General features: G+C 43.2%; 3 protein-coding genes across 6 annotated transcripts; 1 reads left to right on the top strand and 2 right to left on the bottom strand.

Annotated features, from left to right (window-relative positions):
- Nucleotides 1-149: 149 nt before the first annotated feature.
- Nucleotides 150-9,149, bottom strand: LOC127770380 (katanin p80 WD40 repeat-containing subunit B1 homolog KTN80.4-like). The gene is made up of 18 exons (XM_052296074.1): nt 9,012-9,149; nt 8,482-8,612; nt 8,034-8,151; nt 7,650-7,876; nt 7,346-7,448; nt 6,606-6,676; nt 5,770-5,844; nt 5,539-5,682; nt 5,204-5,432; nt 4,156-5,103; nt 3,597-3,653; nt 3,409-3,524; nt 2,467-2,589; nt 2,056-2,130; nt 1,862-1,974; nt 1,557-1,676; nt 1,350-1,418; nt 150-767 (listed from the first exon to the last, which is right to left on the bottom strand). Exons 1-18 carry the CDS (start codon nt 9,043-9,045, stop codon nt 704-706), a joined length of 2,817 nt encoding a protein of 938 aa, XP_052152034.1. The 5' UTR covers nt 9,046-9,149; the 3' UTR covers nt 150-703.
- A 3,533-nt stretch (nt 9,150-12,682) lies between these two features.
- LOC127772285 (uncharacterized) lies at nt 12,683-17,855 on the bottom strand. 3 transcript variants are annotated; one of them, XM_052298313.1, is made up of 12 exons: nt 17,676-17,855; nt 17,081-17,151; nt 16,746-16,923; nt 16,417-16,611; nt 15,779-15,856; nt 15,064-15,374; nt 14,834-14,944; nt 14,255-14,745; nt 13,997-14,165; nt 13,509-13,748; nt 13,262-13,396; nt 12,683-13,178 (listed from the first exon to the last, which is right to left on the bottom strand). In XM_052298313.1, exons 2-12 carry the CDS (start codon nt 17,081-17,083, stop codon nt 13,050-13,052), a joined length of 2,040 nt encoding a protein of 679 aa, XP_052154273.1. In that variant the 5' UTR covers nt 17,084-17,151; nt 17,676-17,855; the 3' UTR covers nt 12,683-13,049. The 3 variants fall into 3 exon arrangements, with proteins under 3 accessions (XP_052154273.1, XP_052154270.1, XP_052154272.1); XM_052298310.1 differs by having other exon boundaries at nt 12,684-13,178; nt 15,064-15,383; XM_052298312.1 differs by having other exon boundaries at nt 12,684-13,178; nt 15,064-15,383; nt 17,081-17,202.
- Nucleotides 17,856-18,333: 478 nt separating this feature from the next.
- LOC127769321 (uncharacterized) lies at nt 18,334-23,317 on the top strand. 2 transcript variants are annotated; one of them, XM_052294864.1, is made up of 3 exons: nt 18,334-18,608; nt 18,735-18,940; nt 22,751-23,317. In XM_052294864.1, exons 1-3 carry the CDS (start codon nt 18,513-18,515, stop codon nt 23,007-23,009), a joined length of 561 nt encoding a protein of 186 aa, XP_052150824.1. In that variant the 5' UTR covers nt 18,334-18,512; the 3' UTR covers nt 23,010-23,317. The 2 variants fall into 2 exon arrangements, with proteins under 2 accessions (XP_052150824.1, XP_052150825.1); XM_052294865.1 differs by lacking the exons at nt 18,334-18,608; nt 18,735-18,940 and adding exons at nt 21,541-21,876; nt 21,964-22,166.
- The last annotated feature ends 1,692 nt before the right edge of the window (nt 23,318-25,009 follow it).

Genomic DNA, 25,009 nt, shown 5'->3' on the forward strand with positions numbered 1-25,009 from the left:
GTTGTGTTTTTACCCAGAAGATGAAGCTTAACAATGAAATGTTCATGACCCTCCAGATAATACTCCAAAGGGCATATCTCACTTACAAGCAAAGAAAGGTTTCATCAAAACTCAGACATTAGCTGTTGTAGGGACGTGACAAGCCAACGAGTAACAAAGGTGTCGATCAAGAGTATAGATCTCGAATACTATTCAAAAGAAAACTGATGTACAGGTGTACAAGGAGCTCAATCACTCTTCATCAATCTTGTCATTGAATCGACCAGACATCACAACCAAACAATAAACTATCAAATGCAACCCGCTAACACAAGACACGAGAGAAGAGGCTACAGCCAGCAAGGCATTACAATCGCTGACATTCGCTCCATCTCACGGTCATCCACATCTATCAAGGGCAAACTGGTATCTTCAGAAACCAATGAGACAAACGCGAAGAACGCTGCCGGCAGATGTCACCGCTCATGGCAGCTTCCCTTCAAAAGTGACAACAGACAAGGATCTCGAGCACTGTTGGTTAGTGTGTGTACAAGAGGAACAAACAGTGGCAACAAAATGTTATCCACTGCTGCTGTGCCTTGGAGCTCGGTGACTGGGCACGAACGAACAGCTCTCCATGGCAACTGATGCCCAACATTGGTGCCATCAGCGGGAATGCATTTCCCATTCAGTTGTGTATGTATGACAGTGTGTGGTCAGTCAACTACATAACTTCCTGGAAGACAAGACTGAGCTCCTGTGCCGTGTTTGCGACTGCCCCTTTTCTTCTGTTGAAAAAAAAAAAGGGAAAACATGTAAAGATTACAAAAATACATACCACAGAATCATGATAGCCTGACATTCGTTGTTTGGTTTGTATTATAACATTGCCTAGGGTTGCCATAGTTTTCTTGCCAAGCTTGTCTAAGGTTAGACGAACAAATTTGGCACCACAATATGGTGAACAATGCCATGTGGGACCAAGGTGCTTAAAAAAAAATCTTGCCACAAGCGTGACAATGAACCAAACAAATAGCTATCTCGGCCAAAGCTACCTAAGTTGAGGTGTGGCAAAAAGTGACCATGAACCAAACGGCAAGTGACAGGGAGCTATGCATTTAATTCAGGAAAACGTAAGATCCACTGGAAAGTGCAATTCTAGCAGCCAGAGAAAGCAATTCACGAGATCTGATCTGTGGGTTGTGCATTGTTTTGCGTGGTTATTTTAACTCAGCAACTGGCACTCAAACTTTATTCTCAAGCAGTAAATGCAGGTGCCGTTTCAGCCATATAACTCATAGGCACTTACATAATTCATTCAGGTAAAAAGTACAATTTCAGTAAAGTATCATATGTATTGCATCCCATACCTGGAAAGAAATGGAAGCTTATTTTTGACCTTCTCCAATTCAATAAAGCATAGGTTGCAACGCTCCCGCCTAAGATGAAAAAACAGTTAAGAAACCACATTACTGAATCTATCAATGAGTTAGTAATACTCTAGCAATATAACATAATAGGAGGACAGTTCTAGCAATATACTGTAGCATACTAGGACAGTCTGACTGAAATAATACCTTTGCTCTGCTTGCAGATCTACACCAACAGAAGAGGGACCAGCTGATACTGTTGAATGTATTACTGATCCAAACGTCCTGACAAGCTTCACCAACAATTCCAGTGAAACACCTAAGTGCCTGTGTAGATTTAGCTTTTGTAAGAAATACTTTTAATTGCAATTTAAAATAAATAAATGCATGGCATATAAGATGTTAAGGCAATCAGTGCAGTACGGTACATACATATGAATAAATTGTCTCTAACCATTTCTATATACTCCCACAACAGGATCATAATAATAACAAAAGCAGCGGTAAGTTACCTGTCAGTTTTACTCTCCAGAAGGTCAGTAAGGACAGGCAGAATAACAGTACATAAATCTAGTGTGATTGTTTCACTTTTCTCCATCAGAACACTTGCAACATCAGCAGATACCTGCACTTGCCAGAAATCAGGTTGTTATAACTATGTTGTTTAGTGCACTGCACACGGAAGAGAAATGTTCAAAGTACTGACAGCATGATCAGACATCTTCTCCATTGCTGCAATAATGCCCCGTATATCATTTCTTTGCCACATTTGATGAACAATCTGCAAGTCACTTAAAATAGTCAGATACAGCATTCGAGCAATTGCATTTTGAAAGCCTACAGATTTTAGTATTGAAAATTCTGAGAATGCAACAGAGCAATTTAGCTAATTCAACAGGTCATATTTCAGTATAAAGTATACAAGTATCAACAGCCTGTCGTACACTAGAACACTGCAAAATAGGACACAACGTATGCCTACCTCTTTTTTCTCCATATCTCTATATCTTATTAATCAACTCAAATACCATTGAGAAGTTTGAGAATAAAGATACTAGAAGTGGGGGGGGGGGGGGGGGGGGGGGATCTTAAAGAAAATGCAAAGTACCATACTGACCTGCAATTTTGTCAACCGAGATCGAGTTGAGCTTAGAAATAGCTCATGCTGCTCCATTAGAACAGATAGAACATCCTCATCACTTGCTATCGTTGGAGTTTCAGCAGCTTGACTGCTTCCTCTCTGCAAAATATAAGATACAGAAAGTGACTCTCCATGTACAAGAGAAGATCAAACATGAAAATAGGTGAATTCGGCAAAACCTTCCAGGTATAAGCTAGAGCTGCCAAAACAAAGTTGGTTTACAGCTCTTCATTACAGTAAGATTCATGATCTGTTGATTTATCTTTGGTTGAATATTCAAGGTATAGAATGGATTTGTTAAGCCCTATCTTTGGTCCATGATATTCACATACACAAGCTGGGTAACAGAAGTCAGTATGTGCTAATTCAACAACTAGAAACTAAGGGGCAAAAAACAGATCCATCCATCCATGAGATAAAGACATAACCCATTAAGCAACATTTGCTGCTCTTAAATAAAACAAGCACTCCCTCCGTTTCAAATTACTCGTCGTTTTAGCTTTTGTCCTAAGTCAAACATTACTAACTTTGACTATTAATTTTTAAAAATTTATATAGTCCAACATGATAAGATTTATGTTTTTAGATTCACCATGAGAAATGCTTTCATAATATATAGTTTACATGTTGTTGAACTATATGAATTTCTAGAAACTGATAGTCAAAGTTAGGAATGTTACTTAGGACAAACAAAAACGATAAGTAATTTGAAACGGAGGGAATACATGTTGAATTCTTACGACATCGTTTTCCTTTATTCATTTATACTATATTTTAATTCCATACTGGTTAGAGATGATACAATCAAGGTAAAATGGTGAATTCCATATAGAAAAGAAACATTGTGGATAATGAATTGACAAAGAAGAACAGAAAATCAAAAGTAGATAAAATCTTATTGGTTTGTGTCACACATACAGATGAATATAATCGGCCTGTAGGAGCCATCGAAGAAGAATTGCTTGTTGTCGGTTCTTCATTACCAGGTGACTGATCTCTGCTTTCCCAATTAGAAGCAGTTGGCCTTGTTCTTCCTACATGATACTTCAAGATTAAAACCAGCTGAACAAATTATTGCAAGCACCTAAGGGTAGTAAAACATATACCTGCTCTTGAAACTTCAATATAGCAGTTATCTCTTGGCTTACGCATTCTAGAAACATCTACAAAAAGAGTACCAATGTTCAAAGCAGTTACAATTTACTAGTTTACCAAAGAAAAGAGACTTTTTTCGCCGAAACACAGGATAATAACTCAACAAGAGCAGAGAGCATGTTTCTCAAAAGAATCAGAACATAAGATATGCCAACCCATACATTTCCCAGGTAACATGTAGCAAAGTGAGTATTGATTAATCAGACTCAGCTGATGACCACGAAACATGCAAATATCTAACTATACAACGCAACACCTCAAACAGATAAATTCAGTTACTAACATTATTCTTGATTGAGTGTAAGGACATGGAACTATGGTTTAAATCACATAAAGATTCGATGGATCTACATGAGCTTTGAAATCTACAGTACCAAAAGACTCATGTATTATGACTAAAATATACAGACAGGCAAGGAAATCAAGCACCATTAATGTTGTTGAATAGTATTTGAACTAAATTGTAGCAGTGTGTAAATCCGGTATGGAAGTTGAGGGTACAGGGCATACAATTCTCACTGCGGTGTGTATTTGGTTCAGCAGAACTTGGAAATCCCATCCTGTCAATCACACCAGGTTTTGCATCTTCCCGGGTTTCTTCAGAAATTCCAGACTGAACAACACCATTCCTCCGAGGAAGGTATATTTGACAAGTAAAATCATCTGCTTCACTGTTTTTGCTCCCTGCATCAACTTTATCTGCATCAGCTTTGGCATTATTTAACTTTCGTAGTTCACTATATCTTGATTGGACCCTAAACGGTGACATTCTTCCAGCAGAAATTTCTCTCCTAGAATCCGGAGCCATTTCCATTCTAGAAGTTGTTCTGGGAACAACAGGTGCCACATCAGCACTTTCTTTCCTTGAATCAGTAGCAGACTCCACCCTTCTGCCTGCCTTAGAAAGAAGAGGTGCAGAATCTGGGGCCACTTCCATCCGTGAACTAGTCTTCGGAGCAGCAGCAGATGCTACATCAGTACTTTCTTTCCTAGATTCAACAGAAGACTCTAACCTTCTGCCTGACTTGGGAACAATAGGTGCCGAGTCAGCGCTTACTTCCATTCTTAAGTTAGCTCTGGGACCAACAACAGGTGCTGAATCAGAGGCCATTTCTGTTCTAGAGTTTGTTCTGGGAACAACAGCTGCTGCCACATCAGAACTTTCTTTCCTAGAATCATTTGCAATCTCTATTCTTCTACCACTCTTAGAAAGAACAGGGCCCACATCAGCAGCATCACTCCTAGAATCAGTAGCCAGCTCTGGTCCTGAGCTAGTTCTTGGTATTATCACAGGCACCACATCAATTTTGCTAAAATTCTGAAGACTAGAAGAGTTGTTACTCTTCAGTGAACCTCTCTTCAGGTTGGTGCCACTAGATGCAAAGGTTGAATTTCCAACTGTTTTGGTACTGGAGCCATTACCAGCTCTCTGAGGTGTGACTGGAACCAACCCGCTTGCTTCAATATGGTAAGAACAGATAAATAAAGGACACATTAGGCATATCAAGTGTTTCAACTGAATATAAACGTGTAAAGACAGAGAAAATCAGTGACATACAAGTTGTTGATTTTGTCTCTTTCAATGCAGAGTCTGAATTTTGAGAAACTGATAATCTTCCTGTAGAAGACTTTATGTTATTCTCAGAATTTTGTAGAACTGATAACCGCCCAATGTTAGCCCTTGAACCACTGTCATTTTGTAATGGCATAGTGCTACTTGACGAACTTTTCAACTCTGAATGACCATTTAATTTTGTTGAAGTACCCGTTGCATATGGCTCAAGACGCTGAAAATTGATGGTTTTTAGTACATTATAACTAAAAACAAATGGGGAACTTCAATGAAAATAATATATTGGTGTTAGAACTGTAGCAGGGAAGCCAGAAACATACCGTTAGATCTACAACCCATATTCCAACACAACTTTGATTAAATGAACAACCAAGAAGTTTTCCCTCATGGACATTTAGATCAGACAGTCTAGACCATCCCACATCAACGGTATCATGACATCTTATTGGTTCCCAAGAGAAAACCTGCTTAGATTAAGAGAAGTTTATCTCTAGGAAACATGGAGAAGAAATTTGTTGCCATGCTGTAACATGAGAAAGTAATGACCATACCTTTAAACTTTCATGCAACCCACACAACAGAGATCTTCCATCAGGATTGAATGTCATGGATCGAACACCTGTTGTCTGATATTCAAATAGAGACGTCAGCAAGTAATATAATGGATCTTTTATTTTGAGGTTCTCAGGAACTTTGGGCAGCCTGTGCTAATCTTGATGTATATATGCTAGTTGTCACTACAGCAGCATATAAAGCACTAACTACACTTGAATGTTGAAAGGCCATGCTATGCCATAAGCAAATGGACCATAGAATTAGGTAAGCACAGGTGATTGTATAAAGACATGTAATTGCGAGCCTTCTAGCATATGCACTAGAACAGGTAGCCCACATGTTTTGAGGAGATAATGAGGTTATGACATGCTGTTGAGAGCTGATTACGACATAGTAAAATATGGTTGGGCACACCAAATAGAGAAATATCACAAAAGAATTAAAATATAATCAATGATGTCATGACTTAAGAGAACTATGCAGTATGCTATTTAATTCTAGATTGGTGCTTCTATGCTCTACCAAAATTAGAGTGACACAAATCCTAAAGTACTGAGTAGTCGAACAGCAACCAATGAGTGGCTGAAAACCATGCAGTTAATGTGATTAAAAAATTAAAAGAAAGCCTGTGTGTTGGAAACTAATGATTAGTTGTTAGTGTAATGGGGTAATATAAGAAAGAACAAATATGAGGACAAACATTTGAAGCACTCCTTTACGTGTTCAAGAAGTCCTCCAACATTTTTTGGTTGAGAAATCTGTGCCTACTAAAAGTCATCCGGTCTTGCAAGCATAACAAAGCTTTATAGCGAAACCCCAAGGTTTTACATACCTCAGGTCCAGTAGACCCAATCAATTCAAAGGTCTCCAAATCCCAAAACTTGACAGTTTTATCGGATGAACCTGAATGAGGCAAACAGGAGTCATACAATGAATCTTTAGTAGCAAATCGTACAGGAAACAAAAAAGAGGCAAGCACAACTTCTGACATAAACAGTTATATTCGAACAGTGCCCAGGCTGCAAAAATGGTATGCATCTCCATGATAACCGAAATGGGATTCTTATTCTACACCAATGAACAAAATATTTCTAACTACATTGTTGTATTGCACACAATTTCAATGGAGGAAAAGATTATAACATACCAATATCTTAAAAATTCATGCAAATCTTTCATTTCAAAAATAGGTCATTAAAATATGCAAAAATATATATTTCGCAAAGAAATAATAACCGATGTACTGACATAGCAATTTAGAAAATGCCAGAACAAGACAATTTGATGTTTGGCATTGTTGGACAGCAAAAAAGGGGAGTGTATTAAAACTGCCAGGACTTTCACAATATATATATGGGTACATACCATTTATAGCCATAATATGGTGAATTGCAGTTTACCATTTAAATTATTTTCAAATACTACTATACTAGCATGTACAGCATATGTTTCTAATCACTAAACGAAGGAAGCCCAAGAGTTAAGTATAACAGACTACGCTGTACAACCAAAAGGGTCAAAGAAAAGTTGATGACTAAGTGTCACATTAGCATTGTAACATCTGAACCTAACCTGTTGCCAGAAGGAACTCATGGGGATGGAAATCTATGCATTGAATCTGGCCTTCATGACACTTGAAATCATGTAATAACTTTCCAGCTGTCAGATCCCAGAGCTGCCAAGGCAAACTTACCATAAGAAAAAACAAGTTCTATGGAAAATTTACTGTAAGGCAAATTCATCATCATCATGTTGAGTTCACTAAAGGAAAATCAACCTGTTTGCTAAAATCTTCACGCTAGCAGAATCTACTGCAGAATCAGCACAACGATGTAGTGTATGATTTGAAAGATTATTAGGCATTGACAATTCTTACCTTCACAACATTATCTTCACCACCAGACACAACCCAGCGGCCATCAGGTGTGAATCTAATTGCATTTACACCTCTTGTGTGGCCTTTGTACGTGTGGATACAGCCCTTCCTTCTTATATCCCATATCTTCAGATTTGTGTCCAGTGACCCCGAGGCAAAGAATTCTCCAAAAGGATGGAAATCAACTGACATGCAGTTTGACCTATGTCCAGTAAGCGTGCGGACAACTGCATACAAAACAAATCAAGTGGTGCTAATCAAATAAGATAGGACACAGAATGTAGTCAGTATACATGCGATAGTAAAAAGCATTTGCATTCACATATAGACAAGGAATGTGGTCAGGTATATATGCAACAGCAAAAGGCATTCGCATTCACGTACTTTTTGCCTCCTCTAAATCCCATAGTTTTATTGTTCCACTGGCTGCTCCTGCGGCCACGAAAACTTCTGTGGAATCAAAATTAACAGACTCCACAGCACTGGTGTGCCCTGATAAACTCTGTATAACAACAAAAAGAAGTTAATCAAATAAAGTATTCCATCAGCTGAAACAACACAGATGACACCTCCAGTAGCTAGACCCACTGTGATCGAACACATGTAAGGTAGTAGGTTGACACTTCACATAAAAGTAGCCCCTAGTTAATAAAACACCAACATACAGAAAGTGATGCTGGAGAAGTCGACAAGAGCTAAAATGGTGAAATTTTCATCTGGTGGTTAATTAAATGCCCCATTGACTATTGGGTAGACTTACTTGCCTGTTTTGCTATAGAAACACATTTTACATAGTAGGCATACTAGTCAGAACAGGACAATAGAGACTTACCAAAATTGAATTGGGCTTCCCAATAGCCCAAAGATTAACCTTATGGTCATCTCCTCCTGTCACGAGAACTCGTGAAGTCTTCCTCCCAATCTTGAGGCAGTTGACATTGGATGAATGCGCCACAAACTCCTCTACGCCAAACGCAAGTCAAGGCATTCCAATGTCGCAAGTTCACCCACAAAATCACCCCCAAATAAATCATGTTGCAATCTTCAGGCAGTTCATAAGCACAAAGCAGCAGTAATCCCACTTGTCCGACAATCAGACATAACCACGGTCACTACTAACTAGTGATCAGCAACAGCTTAAGTGATAAAATCGAGCAAACACTAAATCCCCCATTATCTTAACGAGGGGCAAGCGAGATAAAAGCATAATAAAATGATGGGTTAAATTTGAAGAACTAAATCGCCCAGCTAGCAGAATGAATGCGACAGTGGCGATGGATCGGTCAAACAGACACAATGTACCTCGAAAAAAAATACAAAAAATACTAGTCAAAAATACTGGAAACGAATTCGCGAGGATACGGAGCTTGTAGGCGCGCTTGGTGTTGGTCGTCATGGCAGGCAGGTCGTCTCCGAACACCGCGCCTCGGGCTCCAATCTCATCTCCAGATCACGCCGCCGCCACGGCGCCACCCCCCTCCCCCGTCCCCCCTCCCCTACCCCCCGGATCTCGCGCCGCCGCCCTCCCCCGGGCCAGCTCCACCACACACGCCCCCGCCCTCAGTCCCTCCCACCCCTGTGCGAACCCGGCGCCGCCTCCTCCGCCGCCGCCACCGCCCCCGTGGGACCAAACCACCCTCCTCTCTCCCGCCGCCGCCGCCTCCCCGGAGATGCGGCGAGAGGAGGGCAGGTGGAGCAAATGCGGTGGCGATTTGGGGTTTGGTGCGCGCGGGCGAGGTGGTGGTGGAGGCGGAGGCGGAGGCGGAGGCGGAGGGGGGAATGGAGCTGTCTGGTTGGGGCCGGGTGGTGGAGGAGGAAGACGCAGCTCTCCTCCGCTTCGAAAATTTTGAATTAACAAAGGGTTGGGGTTGGAGGCGATACCGGATTAAAAATGGAGCGCCAGTGTTGGGGGAAATGCAAGCCCAGATGGATCTTGTCCACTTCTCGGTTGGTTCGCGAACAAAAGTTTTAAAATCTCAGTTTTAAATCCATACAGTTTGATGGTTTCACGGATTCACGCACCACCAGCAGCTGCGTTTTTTTGAAAGGGTGAATTTGAGTTTTTGAATTTGTCTGGGTTTCTTTGTGTTTTGTAGTAGTGGGTTTTTAAAAGTGGTTGAGTAGTATGTGCCATCGAGCTCAACAACCGAATGAATGATTAAACTAGTTAACACTACCGGCGTGTACAATTGGGACGGCAAATGGTCATACCGTTTGTTTAACGTTTTATGGGGAGAAAAATATCTTGCACTTGTTGGACACAACATGGTTACTAGGAGTGCACGTTTGCTTGTTGCATATCCAACACTCCATTTATGTTCGTGGTTGTTACGCTTAATTTGTTGTTTAAGCCTTCAAGGTAAGATTTAGTTTATCTGTGGCTTGAATATAACTAAATGCAGGGGTTTTTTTTTATATAATCGCATTGTAATTTTGCGTAGACATATAATAGCACATTCAAATTAGCTCACTAGTAGATTTCCTCGCAGAATGAATGTGTATAAAAACGAATACGTACAGCAGGACAAACGAAACAGTGTGACACTTGAAAAAAGAGACTCCATTAGTGTGCATGGTGCGCTCGTATTTTAATAGGGCGGGGCCGTGGCAGCTTGGTGAGTTCATGATTAGCAGTGGTTAAGTTGGCTAATCGCAGAGGAAAAAAATCGTAGTATTATAATCAAGTAGAGCGATCCCATCCCTTATAACATTGTCCGCCCAGTAGTTTTCTCCTTTTCCTGACGTATGCGTAGTGTTAGATAAAGAATCACCTAATTAAGCCTCTGAAAATATAATTTTGCTATCTACATTTTTTTTGTCATTTTCAAAGTATGGGAGAACCGTACAAAGTACTACTACAAACGTATACATACGACGAGTACCCTGTATTTTCGGGGGACCTGTGCGTTGAGACGGGCCCATCAGTTCGGAATTTGAGAGTCGAGATTACTTGGGTGTACTAGTACGGTTGGGTCGTCCAAATCAACGAAAAGCACGTGGCCTCCAGCCTCCTTGCGGGTCCCACCACCAAGGGATCCTTTTGACGTGGCCGCGACCTCCTCTCTGTATCGTTTTCCGCTGTGTGTGCCGCACCCATACATACGGGCATACTACCTCCTGCCACAATATGGGCTCCATACATGTACCCACGTATAGCTCTACATACTAATAACATACATGTACCCCGTAGCTGTTCGTGTATCAGGGGAATGGATACATGCCACGTGAGCATTAAATCTCTTGTAAGAAATACTATGTATGCAAATTCGGAATCTCACTATTAGAAGTTACTACTAATATTCCCACTATGCAGTTGTTTTTTTAAAACAAAAAAAATACAAACCAAGAAGCCGGCGAGTTAGGTTTCTTATGGTGAAATTTGTTTAAATGGATTTAAGCACTCGACTTTGTACGACTATTTATATTTACGGTTAGTTATTTTTTTAAGTGATGTTTGACATATTAGTTGATAGCGAGACGCTTGTATGAATATGAGCATACGCGCTTTACCGTGTTTTGGAAAAAAAAAGTGAAAAATATATGCCGTCGAAAGAGTGTTTGGTGATCGAAGCCTGTCATCCACTACTCTAGCACAACGCACGGACAAAGCGTCCTTGTCCTGTAAACTGTGTCTAAGCGAAGAGTTTTCAGACAGCTCTGCCTCCGCTGCTGCTGTATAGATGAGCGAAGTTAACCGGCAGCAGGACCAACGGCCTCAACCGACAGGTATACAACTTCCCAGCTTCAGCAACACCACCACGGCCGGTGAAACCGAAACACTAGCTAGTAATCCTGATCCGGACCTAATTTAAAGGCAGAAAAAATATCTTAGCAGCAAATGGAAGAGTTAATTGAGCTTTGCAACTGAAAAGCTAGTAGAACAGTAATGGGGTTAGGGGAAGGCACGCAGAGGAGACGTCCCGGAGATCATTGTAGGGGACCAATAATGCACAAAGCGTAATACAATTATGCCACCATCATCCTGGCCTCTCCTTCACAGATGATGGATGGAGCTGCGTGATGTCGCGCCTGGCCACATGCCCGGCGACGACGACCGATGATTGTCGTGTGCGTGACCCATGTGGAGGACCTCGCTACCCCCAATCTCTCTTCAGCCTTTCATCACCAAATTAGGCTATTAGAATCCGGAATAAGCTTAGTTAATTATTGATTAGGTAGCTAGCTTAATCCACCATCTGGAGTAGTATTATTACAAGTAGTAGGAGTAGACGAGTAGTACGAATTGTGGGATTGGTTTGATGAGCATATGTCGTCGTCGAGGCTGGAGGCTGGACGTTACGGTCGTTGAAAGGTAAAGGGCAGTTGGTGTGCAGGCAAGTACTGGAGAGGTTGCAGTCAGCATTGGAGCTAAAACGAGTAGTAGGAGCAGAGGAACTGAGCAAATTTTCAGCTTAGCTATAGGGTGGCAAGTGTCGGTGCAGGGTACTTGCGGATAGCTGATTTTCAGCAGTAAACGCGAGGATCGCAACACGCGACCGACCGACCCCGGCCGGCGTTTCAGTACAGGCAGCCGAGCGAGAGGCAAGGCACAAGACGGACAGGGATAGCTGCTGCTTCTGCTTCTGCTGCTACTGCACATCGGATTCCTTCAATTGAGACGCATCAACCACCTGGTGGTGGTGTTGTGCACCGCGCCGCACGAGCAACGCGACGTGGGATTCTATAGCCCCCCGCGTTGTGCTCGGGCGTGGCTTGGCGCGGCGTTGTTGTTACGGGGGATTGGATTGGATCGCTCAACTGCAGCCGCGAGCGCGGACGGACGCGGCCGGGAAAATCCAACGGGAGATCGCGCGGTCCCCGTTTCATGGGATCCCGCGCGTGGAGTTCGTAAATTCTTCTCGCCCGCTCCGCCTGGCCGCCGTGCGATTTATGGTGCGGCGCCCAAACGCGCCCGAGCAGACGCGTCCGGCCGCGGTGGGGTACGATACGACGCGACGCGATGCCCACACGGGAGCGCCGTTGCTGCGGCTACGAGGCTGCAGGAAACAGCAAATGAAGCAGGGGCTCGGCTAGCCCTTCACAGTTTATAAACATCTTAACAAGTGCATTATATTCGAGTTGACACAATTGAACGGACCTCCAAGTTAGCGTTAAGTTAGTTACGATGAAGTTTGTTACTGTTTCATGACCGGGCCCTTTGGAGGGCGACGGCGGCGGCGCTGGCTGGCGGACGGCGGTGGATCCGGAGGCGGCGACTGCAGCAGATAGGGGGAAGAGGGGGAGTGAGGTTACGATGAAGTTTGTTACTGTTTCATGACCGGGCCCTTTTCACCTCGACGTGAATAACCAGCACGTTTTCTACTCCGTATTACTGATTATAACGTACTGATCTACCACATACAACTTGTATACATGTTATGTTTGATTAAACCACTGGAACTAAGCCTGCTCTCGTACTCGGCTCACAATGCCAACCGCGATGGTGTTTCCCTGAGATCGTAGGAACACTCGGCCTAGCGCTTTCAGGTTTGAGAATTCTTCCACGCATACCTCTTTCTCCAGCTTCACCTGAAAGAAAACACCAAGCGTTACAGAGACAACAAACATGATATCAGCAACAAAACTACCCCATCCATCTGCTGTAAGCTTACCTCGATTACAGCAGTCTGTCTCGAGGTGAGAAATCGAGGTATCTTCTTTGAGGCTTTGCCGGTCTTCTGCTCCAGCAATGACAGTATTTTCACCATGCTTGCAGACACCTTCGCATGATGGATGTGGAGCTCAAACTAGAAACATGGGTAGCGACCATGTAAGGTGTCGATATTAGGCCTGAAGTTCTCTTTAAAAAATAAATGAAGCATGAACAGTTGAAGAGATATGCTCCCCTCTTTTGCTTACCTGCAAGCCAACCAGTATTGGTACAGTGATATCTAGGACCAAAATTTTTAGCTCCAAGCAAGAAGCCACGGACACAGGGTAATCTGGATGGCATATGACTCCGCCAGGCATGACATGACTAGGGTCAATCCCTTGCAAACCAATAGCGACATTGTCCCCAGCTCTTGCTAAATTGCAACTAGAGGAATTCCGCTCAATAGTTTTCACCACAGCTAACTCCCCAAAAGGCATGACGAGGATCTGAAACAAGAGTACCGTGAAATCAGGAAACTGCTTGAACATCTTACAGGCAAAAGCATAGTTATTTAATCATTGAGCACAACATTATTTAGACGGAAAAGTGGTAGGACAACGAAAACAGTGCAAAAGATATAGTTAGAACACAACAAGTGATGTTCAACCATACATAAATATCTCGCACTAAGGCAATATAAGAAACAAAGACAAATGTATTGTAGTATGTGCTTAGAATAACAGCAGGGTGATACCTTAGAACCACTTCGGGTTGCTCCAACCTCTACTTTACCACCAATTGCAACTTGCCCCAGCTTATGTGACGAAAAGACATCACAAATTGGAAGGCGCAGTGGCTTTGAAACATCACGAGAAGGAGGCGGTAATGTGTCAATGGCTTTCAACAGGCAATTTCCATCATACCTGACACCATGCATCAATTACGTTGGCAAACAACCACCAGGTTTTAAGGTCAAGGGATATGCAGGTTTACCATAGGGAATATCTATTACCATGATGATAGTCGAGTATCTGAAGCTGTTGTCATTAAGTTCTCATTCTCCATTGCACTAATTGGAACCCAGGCAACTGCTGAGTCTTTGTAACCGCATGACCGCAGAAAAGCACCAAGCTGTGATTTGATAAAATTAAATCGCTCTTTTGAATATTCCACCGAGTCCATCTTGTTAACAACAACTATCAAGTTATCCACGCCAAAGCTTCTAACAAGCTGCGAGTGCTCCTTTGTCTGTCCAATCCCATTGATGCCCATACCTGCTTCAAATGATCCTATAGAAGCGTCAATAACTAGGATAGCTGCATCAGATTGTGTTGCTCCAGATATCATATTAGGAACAAAATCTTTGTGGCCAGGGGAGTCCAGCAAAACAACATGGTAATTTTTGGTGTCAAAGTATGCAACACCGACAGTCATTGTAATGCCACGCTCCCTTTCATCAGCACTCTCATCCATTGCCCAAGCATATGCAAATGATCCTTTCCCCTGGAAGAAGAAACGTTATATATGAACAGCTCCCAAGATGCATAAAAGGCACATACTGAGATAACATCAATCATTAAAATAAGAGAACCTTTTCTTTAGCTTCCTTCTCATATTTATGCATTTGCTTTTTTGAAATCCTCCCCAGGGCATGTAACAAACGACCACATAGAGTTGATTTCCCAGAATCGACATGGCCAACCTAGCATGTTTCTGGTTTGAGTTATTCATAAAGATAGGCAGATAGAAGGCAAACAAGTAATAAGCAAAATGATGGATATATCAAATATATCGTGTATATATAGATATGTAGTTGCTTACAATAGCAAGATTTAATTGTCTAGGGATGCCTTCATCTTCATGCTGGAGCATCCATGGTTCTGGCTTGTACAGGGATGAAGAAACTGGCTTTTTAATATTGGCTTTACTTTTTTGTGACTTCCTCTCCAAACTCAAATGCTGTAGCTCATGGTCCAAGCAAAGTGTTTCATTTTGACTACCAACAGAAACACTCTCACTACTTTCACCGAATTCATTCGACTTTACAGGCAAATTTGAGTCTGCAGTTGTATCCTTCTCAGGTGTAGAACTATCATTATCCATCACCCTCTTTTCAGTGACATGGGGAGCATCTGTGTCAACTGATGTGAATCAAGTTACTATGGAACTATAGCACGCACTGCACAACCAAAATTATTCAAGTGTGGAAAAGAAACTTTGTTTAGAAAACTATCTTAGCATAACCTTTCATTGGTACCAACCACATAAATTTTGAAAATAACAATATCTATAACAAGGAACAGTTCAAATGTTCAAGTGTGTTGGCACACAGTAGTTCTCTATCTGACCAGACTAACTCATTCAGCATAAACTCTAATCAAACTAATTAACTGAAAAGGTTCCACAAAGACTCGCGCATAGAAAAGAAAATAAAGGTTTCACATATAGATGTTAATGTTAAGTTGTTAAGATGCATCCTTTTCACTAGTCTGAGTTAGTCTAACTACATGGGAGTGGGGGAATGCAGAGATAATACCTTTTCTAAAACTTCTCGACGATTTTAGTCCTGTAGCGACCACGTCATCCGGAGATGGTGTATCAAACTTGAAAGGCACTGTGAACATGAAGATATGCAGTCATATTACAGATTTCTCCATCAGGAAGTCTAATAAATAAATGAAACATAAGTTCAACATATGGATCTCCCATTGGAAAAACACGGGTCAACTGAATGCTTACCCTAATTCAGGGGAAGAACTGAACATTCATAAGTAGGTTAAAATTTACACTGACTATCTTCATATTTCAAAGTTCAGGTAAACCAAATTATATAAAACCCTGTAAACTCCCAAGACCTGTAAGCTACCTCCCACATATGTGCTTCAGTTTGTTTGTTTGCAGAAGGACCATGGCAGGCTAGCTAAGCTTATAGTTCAGACAGTCACTTGGTTTTGAAACAGGAAAATTTTACACCCAAAATGGTAGTCACACCAGATGCACAATGAGGCAATTGAGAGTTAAGCTATGCAAATGACTAGCATATATAGAATCATACAACATTAAATATCTGGTTTATATATAGCAGCAAGTACATATAACTACAAGAATTTGGATAATGCCATAAATTAAACAAATCAAATTACCAAAAGCGCTTGATGTACAAATGCAGTGTACCTATGTTAATGTGGCGTTCTTTACGGGTCATGTATGTCTTATGCAGCGCATCCAACGTAGCTCGTGTACTTCCTGTTGCATTTCTGCTAGCTTTAAAGCCACCAGAAAGAACAACGTCTTTTGACTTGGCACTGGATGGTGAGAAAAGAGTTCTTGCCAGTACAGATACCGCATAATGCTTGTCTCTCCGTTTAGCTGGATGTCATGATAGAAAAATAAATAAATTAACAGGCTAGAAAACATAAATATATCTAATCAAAGCCATAAGTCAACAGTGCAACAAAAAACTAACCATACCAGGGAATGGAACAACAAGGAATACACTATACCTCTGCCATCAACTTCAAGGGCATTATTGAAATACAGCGAGAAATATCGAAGAACACCGCATTGCTCACATGATATTTTTTTTGCATCATTTCCGTGTTCGCAAATGGTGCATTGCCAAATGCCAGGATTTCTTGATGGCTCCTGAGGATCAGACCGGTTATCTAATTCAGGAATAAACTAGAGAGGAGTTAGTACCAAGCAAACCCTATCTAGATGTTTTCATGAAATACTTGTGATTCTGAGAAAAAAAAAAGTGAGCACCAAGTAAATTCCGTAAATCCAAACACCCATCAATGAAGGCAAAGGTAGCAAAAGCACTCTAGTAGTAACTCACCATCTCTTATGATGAGATCATCAACTTTACTGTCTCTAGGATTGCCACCAGACCACACGCACCGTCAGAATCTGGGTTGATATCAACCATGTTAAACTCTGCCTGATTATGCAACAGAAGCCCTACCATAATATGCAATTCCATCATTCAAGCAGTCAAAAACAGATCTGCTATTGCTATATGAGCCAGTCAATCAGAACTCAGAACTATGAATTTTCTCAATATATATATAGAGAAGGAAACTCCATTGGGCATTAACCAGCAGGCAACATTAAAAGAGTAATGGGGGCGCAGATAGCAAGCACTGGAAACTCCCCTACCTATACCATTCACCACCAAACAAAACAAAATACTAATAGGGCTCATGAAGCTCAACATGGAGAAGAAACCAAATTCAGAGCGTTTCTGAATCGGAATCGCGATAAGAGGACTCCGCCCGAGATCCTCCGCCGCCGCTCCTTCCCCCCGACCTCCTCCGAGCAGCAAGCTCCCGCCGCCGGCAGTCACAGTCTCAGAGTCCCAAGCTCCACACTAGGATCGACGCATCGCGTGCAGTAATAGAGATGAGAGAGCCATCAGAGACGAGCGCGCTTACCTGATTCCAACCGAGGATACTCCAGGCCGAAGAGAGCGCCGCCGCTCTCGCGCACCCAACCGCGGCCGCCGGCGACCTACCCGATTGCGCCCGCGACGACGAGCAGGGGAGAAGGGGGAAGACGACGGGGAGCGATTGCCTCTCTTCTCGTCGCCTCTGCAGCTTCTGTTCATCTCGATGCCTTCCTTGTCTCTCGCCCTCTTCTAGACTTCTACATGTTGGTTGGTTTGTTGGCCCAGCTCAGTATAGAGCACGGCCCACTTCCCAGGTTGGCCCATATTGGTAGATGAACAGCCCATACAAGGCCCAGTAATATATTTCCCAGGCTTGTGTCCGGTCAGATGTCACTGTGTTGCTCTGTTTTCTTTGTTGTTACATGGCACATCATCCCAGTGCAATTTAATCAAAATGAATCAAATTCTTCGTCCACAATGAAGATATATAAATTATTTCCATATTTTAAAGCTGAGATTCGAGTATTCGTCGGTCCATCTGTAAGTTCCAATCATGGACACCGAATATCGCAGGGTTAATCATCAGTTCATCATGGAGGGGCCCACTCGTCAACCACAGGAGGAAAACTTAACAAAATACAAAGCCGCGGGAACGGGGTGAAGTGAAACATGTCACGTCTTCAAATGTCAACCTCACGGATAGCTGCTTAGCAGTAGCAGCAGCATCGCCTCCAGCTAGCTCTGATCATTTGATTCTCTCGTCCTAATCCACATTTTGTGCTGCCGATTAACCACAGGAAAGTGAGCTTTGCTTGCACCACAAAACCTGCAAATTGAACTATATTCGAAGCTTAGCTAGGTGACTGATTCTTGCTGCGATTCGATGTCCATGGCGTCCATAATCATCCTGGCCGTCGTGTTCGTCCTCGACGTCCTCGCCTTCGTCCTCGCCATCGGCGCCGAGAAACGCCGGAACACGGTGAGAGCTCTCGAACGCGTTGATGCATACATGTGTCGTCGCCATCGCCGTCGCCGGAGACGAAGCCGATCGATCATCTGCTGCGTGCTGACGATCGAGGACGTGTGTGTTGATTGGATGATGCAGGCGGCGTACGTGAACGTCGACCAGAACGCGCGGCCGTACTGCGTCTACGGCTCCGACGCGGCGACGGGGTACGGCATCGGGGCGCTGGTGCTGCTGGCGGCAGGGCAGGCGGTGATCATGGTGGCGACTCGGTGCTTCTGCTGCGGCCGCGCGCTCTCGCCGGGGCGGTGGCGCGCCTTCGCCGGCTTCTGCTTCATCACCTGCTGGTAAGTAGCTAGCATCACTTTCTCCTTCCATAATCCCATCCATGGATGCATCTGATTCTTCCGCGCTGGTACAATTGCTTCCGTGTGCAATACTGCAACCAAAGCCCCTGGGATTAAGATTCTCTTTCGCATAATTAACCTGCACAGAGATGACCAATTATTAGTGCAACTTGGACTGAATCATGGTAGGCTTCAAAGCCAAGTGCATTTGCATATATGTACATTTGGATAAGACCATACGTAAGTAGGCTGTATACAGTGGCTGACTAGCTGTGCTGTAGTGCTGTATACTGAAGACCAATATGTTTGGCCTATTTGGAGCCTGTTTGGCACAAAATATACTAGAGTTGTGGAGCTGGGTTTAGACAGCTCCAGAACTCCACTCCAGACTCAACTGTTGGAGCTAAATTTAGGAGTTGGAGCTGTACCAAATAGGCATTTGGTAAAACTCCTACTCCTAAATTTAGCTTTAGAAATTGGGTCTGAAGTGGAGCTTTGGAACTGTATAAATCCAGCTCCACCTCTGATTTATTTTGTGATAGATTTTCACCCAGCTCCGCTCCAATTTTAAATGAAGTTAAAATTGTTTGGTTGAGCGATGAAGCTGAAGCTGCACCAAACAGGTGGTCGCCAAACGAACGACGTTAGTTTACTTGCACACGATCTCCTTCCAGAGCCAAGACATTAACAGTCTAGAATCTTTTTTCATTTTTTATGTTCTGTTAGGTTCTTACCTTAGATTCCGTCATGACGGAGCCTAGACCATACCTGTAAGACGAGATCGATGCCACTGGAAAGAGGACGGGTCGGCTCTTTGGATGCAGCCCATCTTCTAGATGCTTCCTGAGATGATGGGCCGAGTTTTCAGCCCAATCTAAAGAATATAGACTCTCTTCTGGCCCATTAAGTAGAAGAAGCTACAAAGAAGGCCCAATCAATTATAACATTATGCTCTGAGCTTTTCTTCGGTACGAAACAAAGTATAGTAGCAACTAGCAAGCACTACCACCGGCATCCTTTTTTCGCGGTAAGAAAAGCTGAAACGAGGTGGATGTTTGGTTGTCCGGTGCGGTCAGCTGTCCCTGTGTTGCTCTTACTTTCTTTAATTACGCTTTATTTTTGGTGATGAACTTTTTAATTATGTTATCCCTGGTTTCAATCAACCTCTTGTTAGTTGGCCGATGAACGCAAACACTAGTAGTTAATTGCCCGATGAAAGCAAAGCACTACTAGTTAATTGCCCTTCTTAGCAATAGGAGCGCTCAGCTTTGCATCTGTGGTTACACCCTTTCTTATGCGTGTAGTTGGAACTACCTTTGCTTTGCTAGCATAAGCTCATCATTTGCCTTTCGACCACCGTTAAAATCTGAATTTTAAAACTTGATATTAGTGTTGATCTGAGGTTTTTACCATGGTTTATCTTTTAAATTTGGCTTTTAAACTGCAAATAGCATATATAAAAAAGTTTTAACTATGAAGCCAGACGATAGGGACTTAGACGTTGTGACGGTCGAACACACAGTACTGGTTTCGATTTTTTTTAAGGAAAAAAAACGTACTCCTACAATGCTACTGCCTCCGTTCCAAATTAGTGGTTGCTTTAACTTTTTTCTTGCAACGTTTGACCATTCGTCTTATTTAAAAAATTTATGTAAATATAAAAAATGATAAGTCATACTTAAAGTACTTTAGATAATAAAGCAAATCATAAACAAAATAAATAATAATTTTATATTTTTTAGAATAAGACGAATGATAAAAATTACAAACAAAAACTTAAAGCGACAAGTATTTTGGGAAGGAGGAGGCTGTGCTTAGGAGTAACTGGTTAATGTCCGATCGCAGGTAGAGGTAAAACAAATATTCCTCCCCACTAAGCTACCTTTACTGACCTTGTTGAAACACAAATTAATTACTCGCCCACGTAGATGGAATGAAAAATATTTCCTGTACCTGCTTTTCAGCCAAAATTATTCGGACGTGCAATTTTACAGCAATTATCAGCTGCAGGCCATACGATCGGAACGAATTCTATTGGCCGTTTCACTTTATCGCCACTTTTTCAAATTTGGTATGGTAATAAACTAAATGCTACCTCACCAGCACCATATAATCAAATTCTAGTAGTTTCAAAACCATTATCTTATAAAAACGCTACCAAATTTTGAAAATGCATCAACGCTACTAAAATCTAATAAAATCAGGCTGAATTTGGTAATAAAGCGAACAAACCCTAGGTTTCGATAATAAAAAAACATAGGTGCCTAGAAATAACTGGTCCAGTTAAAGGAAAAACAAAATATTCCTCCTGCACCACCAAGCTTCCTTTACTGACCTTGGTGCAAAACAAATTAATTACCAACCCACATTAAAGGGGAAAAATATTTTCCACACCTGCTTTAATAAAAGCCAAAATGCGAGTACATGAGCATATGATAGCACATCCAAATCCCACTCCCACTGGCCTACCGTTTCCAATCATCCACGCCGAATACTTTGGTGGCGAGCCGGGGGGGCCCACGCGTCAGCCTCAGCTAGAGGCCGGAGGCAGGTGCCAGTGGAACAGAACCACCAAAGTCGCGAGAATGGTTAGAGTGAAACATGTCACCTTCACCGGCTACCAAAGCAGCAGTGTACGTGGTGCATCGCCTCATCTCCCTCGACTTGCTGCTAAGCTTTCCTCTCGTCTTTGACGCCCCCATCTTTCCCTAGCTCGCTTGTCCTAATCCTCCTCTCTTTCTGCAACAAGAGGAAAGTGAGAGCTCCTCTTGGCTCGCTCGCTGCACGAATCAGTAGTCCAAGTTGGATTAATTAAGGGAGGTACGTAAATTAGTTCGAATCCATCCATGGCGTCCATAATCCTCGTGGTGGTCGTGTTCGTCCTCGACGCCCTCGCCTTCGTCCTCGCCATCGGCGCCGAGAAGCGCCGGAGCACGGTGAGCTATAGCTAGCGAAATCCATACTATGGGTCGTCGTCGTCGTCGTCGTCTGACGAGAGGGAGCTCTGGTTGGGATCGATGCAGGCCACCTTTAGCGAGGACACGAGCGGCAGGCAGTACTGCGTGTACAGCTCCGACGCGGCGACGGGGTACGGCATCGGGGCGCTGCTGCTGCTGCTCGCCGGGCAGGCCGTCGTCATGGTGGTCACCCGCTGCTTCTGCTGCGGCCGCGCGCTGTCCCCCGGCCGGTGGCGCGCCTTCTCCGGATTCTGCTTCATCGTCTGCTGGTAATTTAATCAGCAATTAAGCATATCACGCTAGCTAGCTAGCTCCCCTTCTTCGTTGCCTCCGTAGCTTGGATTAGCTAGCCCGTTTGCAATTAAGCCCTTAGAATTTAGGTTTTTCTGCAGTCGCGTCCCTAGGATGATCAACCAATTTGTTATTAGTACGAGACTTGGTTTCAGTAAATTACTAGTACTAATCTGCAATGGATTAATGAATGAGCAATTTTATTATCCAATATTTGGTACCTCGAAGTACCATATTTACCATATTTTATACACGAAATTTGGGTACCTATCAAATTTAAGTAATTTTATCGTCCAACATTTGGTATCTCGAGTTACCACGAATGTTTGGTATCTCGAAATATCTTCTAGTGTTAAATTTGGTATTTTTAATGTAAAATTTGGTACATGATAACTTGAGATACCAAATGTTGGAAATGTTGGATGTTAAAATTTCATCAAATTTTACACTACAATGTATCTTGAGATATCGAAAAATTGTGGTATCTTGAGATATCAAATGTTGGATGGTAAAATTGCTTTTAATGAATTGATGAGCTGATGGTGCGTGGATTTATGGACAGGTTCACGTTCGTGATCGCGGAGCTGTGCCTGCTGGCGGGGTCGGTGCGGAACGCGTACCACACCAAGTACAGCACGCTGGTGATTAGCGGGCCACCGCGCTGCGCGATGCTGCGCAAGGGCGTGTTCGCCGCCGGCGCCGCCTTCACCTTCCTCACCGCGCTCTTCGCCGAGCTCCACTACCTCTTCTTCGCCAAGGCCCGCCACGCCGCCGCCGTGCCCCCGCCCATTGTCGGCGGCATCGGCATGACCCGCATGTAGACAGAGTGACAGACAGCACCTTGGTTCTCAATCCATTTGCCATTTGCATCCCCCCTGACTTCGACGCCCGCGTTGATACCTCGATTGCTCTACTCTGTACATTTCATTCTCATTGCTCAGTATCTGTAGTATATGGAGTATATCTGTAACTGCGTGGCTCATGTCTCTGTATTTTGGTATTCTAGTTGAGTGCGTTCATGGTCATTAATTGATCGGCCACCTGACCTGAAGTTTCTGTGTGAGATCGGCCACATTGACATGAAGTTTTTCTGTGTAATTTGGGGATCGATGTGTTGTTTGTCTTGTGAGCCTTGTGAATCCTTTCCCTGTTCTTGTGCCAGAATTCAGAAACGGAACATACGCACGTACCTTAACTTTTTTTCCTTACTTTCTGTTCATAATTCAGAGACTGATCTGGATCTGTTCTTCATCGTGTTGTGTTGATCCTGCGACACAAAGACCTGTAAACGTAACATATACTACTCTGCCGGCAACACGATTCGACCCGTACGGAATCAAGAACTTTCAGGCTCGCCATGCTTTGCCTCCTCCCGGCGAAACCACAGCTTTGTTTATGGCGAAACCGCGACGCGAGCAGGAGGCAGACGCAGGATAGCCCTCTGCGTGCGGTTCGGGAGCCAGGAGACCGAGATGTGGTCGGTGCATGCCTTCGGCCTCGCCGTTCGTCAGGCACAACAACAAAAAGCTTCTCACATCCTCTCTATGTTCAGTGTTTCAGAGCTCAAGTTCAGTTATAAAAAACAGGGTTGGTTTATGATGTTATCCTTGGCTGTCCCTGCCACGGAAGGCCGCATCTTTGCCTGTCCCTGCACTATCCGGCAAGCCATTGTCGCTTTGCCCTTTAAGTAATCCAATCTACTGCTGCTACTCACCCTTCAGGTAACACGTGTAGTAGTAGAAGAAGAGGGTGGTACAATTACAACAGAATTCAGTACTTTTTCTGCCGGCGACAACGGCGGCAGTTGCGGCCGGCCGGCCGGCAAGATGGAGAAGAACAGAATAGTGTAGTGTGCATACTGTCATGGATGCGGCCGTACGCCGGGATGTTTCTTTTACCTGGCACTAAATTACTAGCAGTAGGCTTTTTCTTGTTTGTTTTGGTCTCGATCTGACGTGACCGGAGGATCGATCTGTCTGCATATCTGCCAATCTGCATGGTCGTGGTCGAGCAGAGAAGCTACTATTATGATAATCTTCATAGGTTGGCGGCTACGGAGTAAATCGCACATGATGAACGACGACTTCCTCTCGTCTCGTTCTGCAATAGCCAATAATCCTCCCTGAGATTATGCGATTATGCCGCTTGTCTCCTTTGTGGATCGAAGACCTTGTGCTCAGCAAATCCCGGCATTGTATCGATATCGATTGGTCTGAAACTCTGAATAATCCCGGTCATGGTCGTCGATTGAATTTGCAGTAGCAGTATGTTATGACTGTATATGCTCATATGGAAGGCACGTCGAGACGATCTGCTAGTGCTAGCTATAGGCGATGGATTATCCCATGGACATAGAGCTTAAATTTTTTGTCTCAAACTCATAGAGCTTAAAATTCTGAGAATCTGCTGGTTAATAACCAGCTTCTGAGAATCTAGAGAAGCTGGGTTTTTTAGCTTCTGAGTTCTAGTTCATTTTCTGGATTCCACAACTATATATTCTTAGAATATGGATGACAATATGGACTGTTTTGAGAGAGCTGGAGATTCAATGAGAAATTGCAGCAGCTAGAAACTACCCCAAACAGGCCCTATATACATGACCCCAGCCATGAACATGCTTGAGAAGAAAAGGCCATGGGACTAACTAGTGAAGGGACTGGACCTGCATCGGAGTACTGCATTGCACGCCTACGTGGTCCATCCGTCCATGGATGGCTCGCCTAGCTTGCTGCATATCGCGTCTCTGTCACTGTGGCTGGCACATGATGATTTTTCACCACCATGGCATCGATCGATCGTTCGTTCGATCGAACAGGGCGTA

This window comes from Oryza glaberrima, chromosome 4, assembly GCF_000147395.1.
Source record: "Oryza glaberrima chromosome 4, OglaRS2, whole genome shotgun sequence".
Classification (NCBI taxonomy): domain Eukaryota; kingdom Viridiplantae; phylum Streptophyta; class Magnoliopsida; order Poales; family Poaceae; genus Oryza; species Oryza glaberrima.

Excerpts from the sequence above, each read along its gene's own strand:
- LOC127772285 (XM_052298310.1), bottom strand. Across the intron at positions 15,857-16,416 it reads AGAACGCCACATTAACATAG|TGCCTTTCAAGTTTGATACA; the intron begins GTACACTGCATT and ends TCATGTTCACAG. Across the intron at positions 14,945-15,063 it reads GACAATTAAATCTTGCTATT|GTTGGCCATGTCGATTCTGG; the intron begins GTAAGCAACTAC and ends GAAACATGCTAG.
- LOC127770380 (XM_052296074.1), bottom strand. The coding sequence starts at position 9,045 with ATGACGACCAACACCAAGCGCGCCTACAAGCTCC. Across the intron at positions 5,845-6,605 it reads TTGGGTCTACTGGACCTGAG|ACAACAGGTGTTCGATCCAT; the intron begins GTATGTAAAACC and ends TTTGAATATCAG. Across the intron at positions 768-1,349 it reads AAGCTTCCATTTCTTTCCAG|AAGAAAAGGGGCAGTCGCAA; the intron begins GTATGGGATGCA and ends TTTTTTCAACAG.
- LOC127769321 (XM_052294864.1), top strand. The coding sequence starts at position 18,513 with ATGTCCATGGCGTCCATAATCATCCTGGCCGTCGTGTTCGTCCTCGAC. Across the intron at positions 18,609-18,734 it reads CCGAGAAACGCCGGAACACG|GCGGCGTACGTGAACGTCGA; the intron begins GTGAGAGCTCTC and ends TGGATGATGCAG. Across the intron at positions 18,941-22,750 it reads TTCTGCTTCATCACCTGCTG|GTTCACGTTCGTGATCGCGG; the intron begins GTAAGTAGCTAG and ends ATTTATGGACAG.